This window comes from Pteropus alecto, unplaced genomic scaffold, assembly GCF_000325575.1.
Source record: "Pteropus alecto unplaced genomic scaffold, ASM32557v1 scaffold20, whole genome shotgun sequence".
Classification (NCBI taxonomy): Eukaryota; Metazoa; Chordata; class Mammalia; order Chiroptera; family Pteropodidae; genus Pteropus; species Pteropus alecto.
The window spans coordinates 11,181,748-11,182,288 of NW_006436298.1; the positions used below are offsets into that span (position 1 = coordinate 11,181,748).

The 541-nt window shown below is 56.9% G+C and overlaps 1 protein-coding gene across 1 annotated transcript in view; it reads right to left on the bottom strand.

Annotated features, from left to right (window-relative positions):
• Positions 1-7: 7 nt before the first annotated feature.
• Positions 8-541, bottom strand: part of ZBED3 (zinc finger BED-type containing 3) — a 15,287-nt gene continuing 14,753 nt past the window's right edge. Inside the window, 1 exon segment of the mRNA XM_025047882.1 lies at positions 8-541. This exon segment is cut by the window's right edge and continues 48 nt beyond it. Coding sequence (XP_024903650.1) covers positions 369-541 — 173 coding nt within the window. The 3' untranslated portion in view covers positions 8-368.

Genomic DNA, 541 nt, shown 5'->3' on the forward strand with positions numbered 1-541 from the left:
AGAAAATCTGTCCTTTCAGAGTTTCCAGGTACATGGCTCTGGGTCATCTAGGTCAAGGGGCTGCTGAAGCTTTCATTTCCAAAGGCAGTCGGAGGAAAACCGCCCCCTGCATGGATGCCCACTAAACCCCGACAGCAAAGGAGGCCGCTGGAGCTTGCGCTCTCAGGCACCCCAGGTAAAGGCAGAGTGGAAGTGATTTTGGGTTCTGCTCTGGCTTCCGAAGTGCTTTTCGAAGTCCCACATTGAAGATTCTGGTGCAGCAGAAGGCAGGGCCTGAGATTCAGCAAGAAGGTGAGGCTGAAGGTGAGCTGAAGACACTGGTCCGCGGAACACACGCAGTAGAAATGGAATACACTTGAAGCCAAAACTTACAGGAGAACTTTCGTGATAATGTAGCCATCCCTATCCTCCTCGGGCTCCTCTTTAAGCGGAGTCTGCAGCGGGACAGCAGCCAACGCGCCTTCACGGCGGGTCACTTCCCGCAGCCGCGCCTGCAGCAACTCTCTCTCGGCCTGCAGCTCCCGCCGCCCCGGGGCCGCGG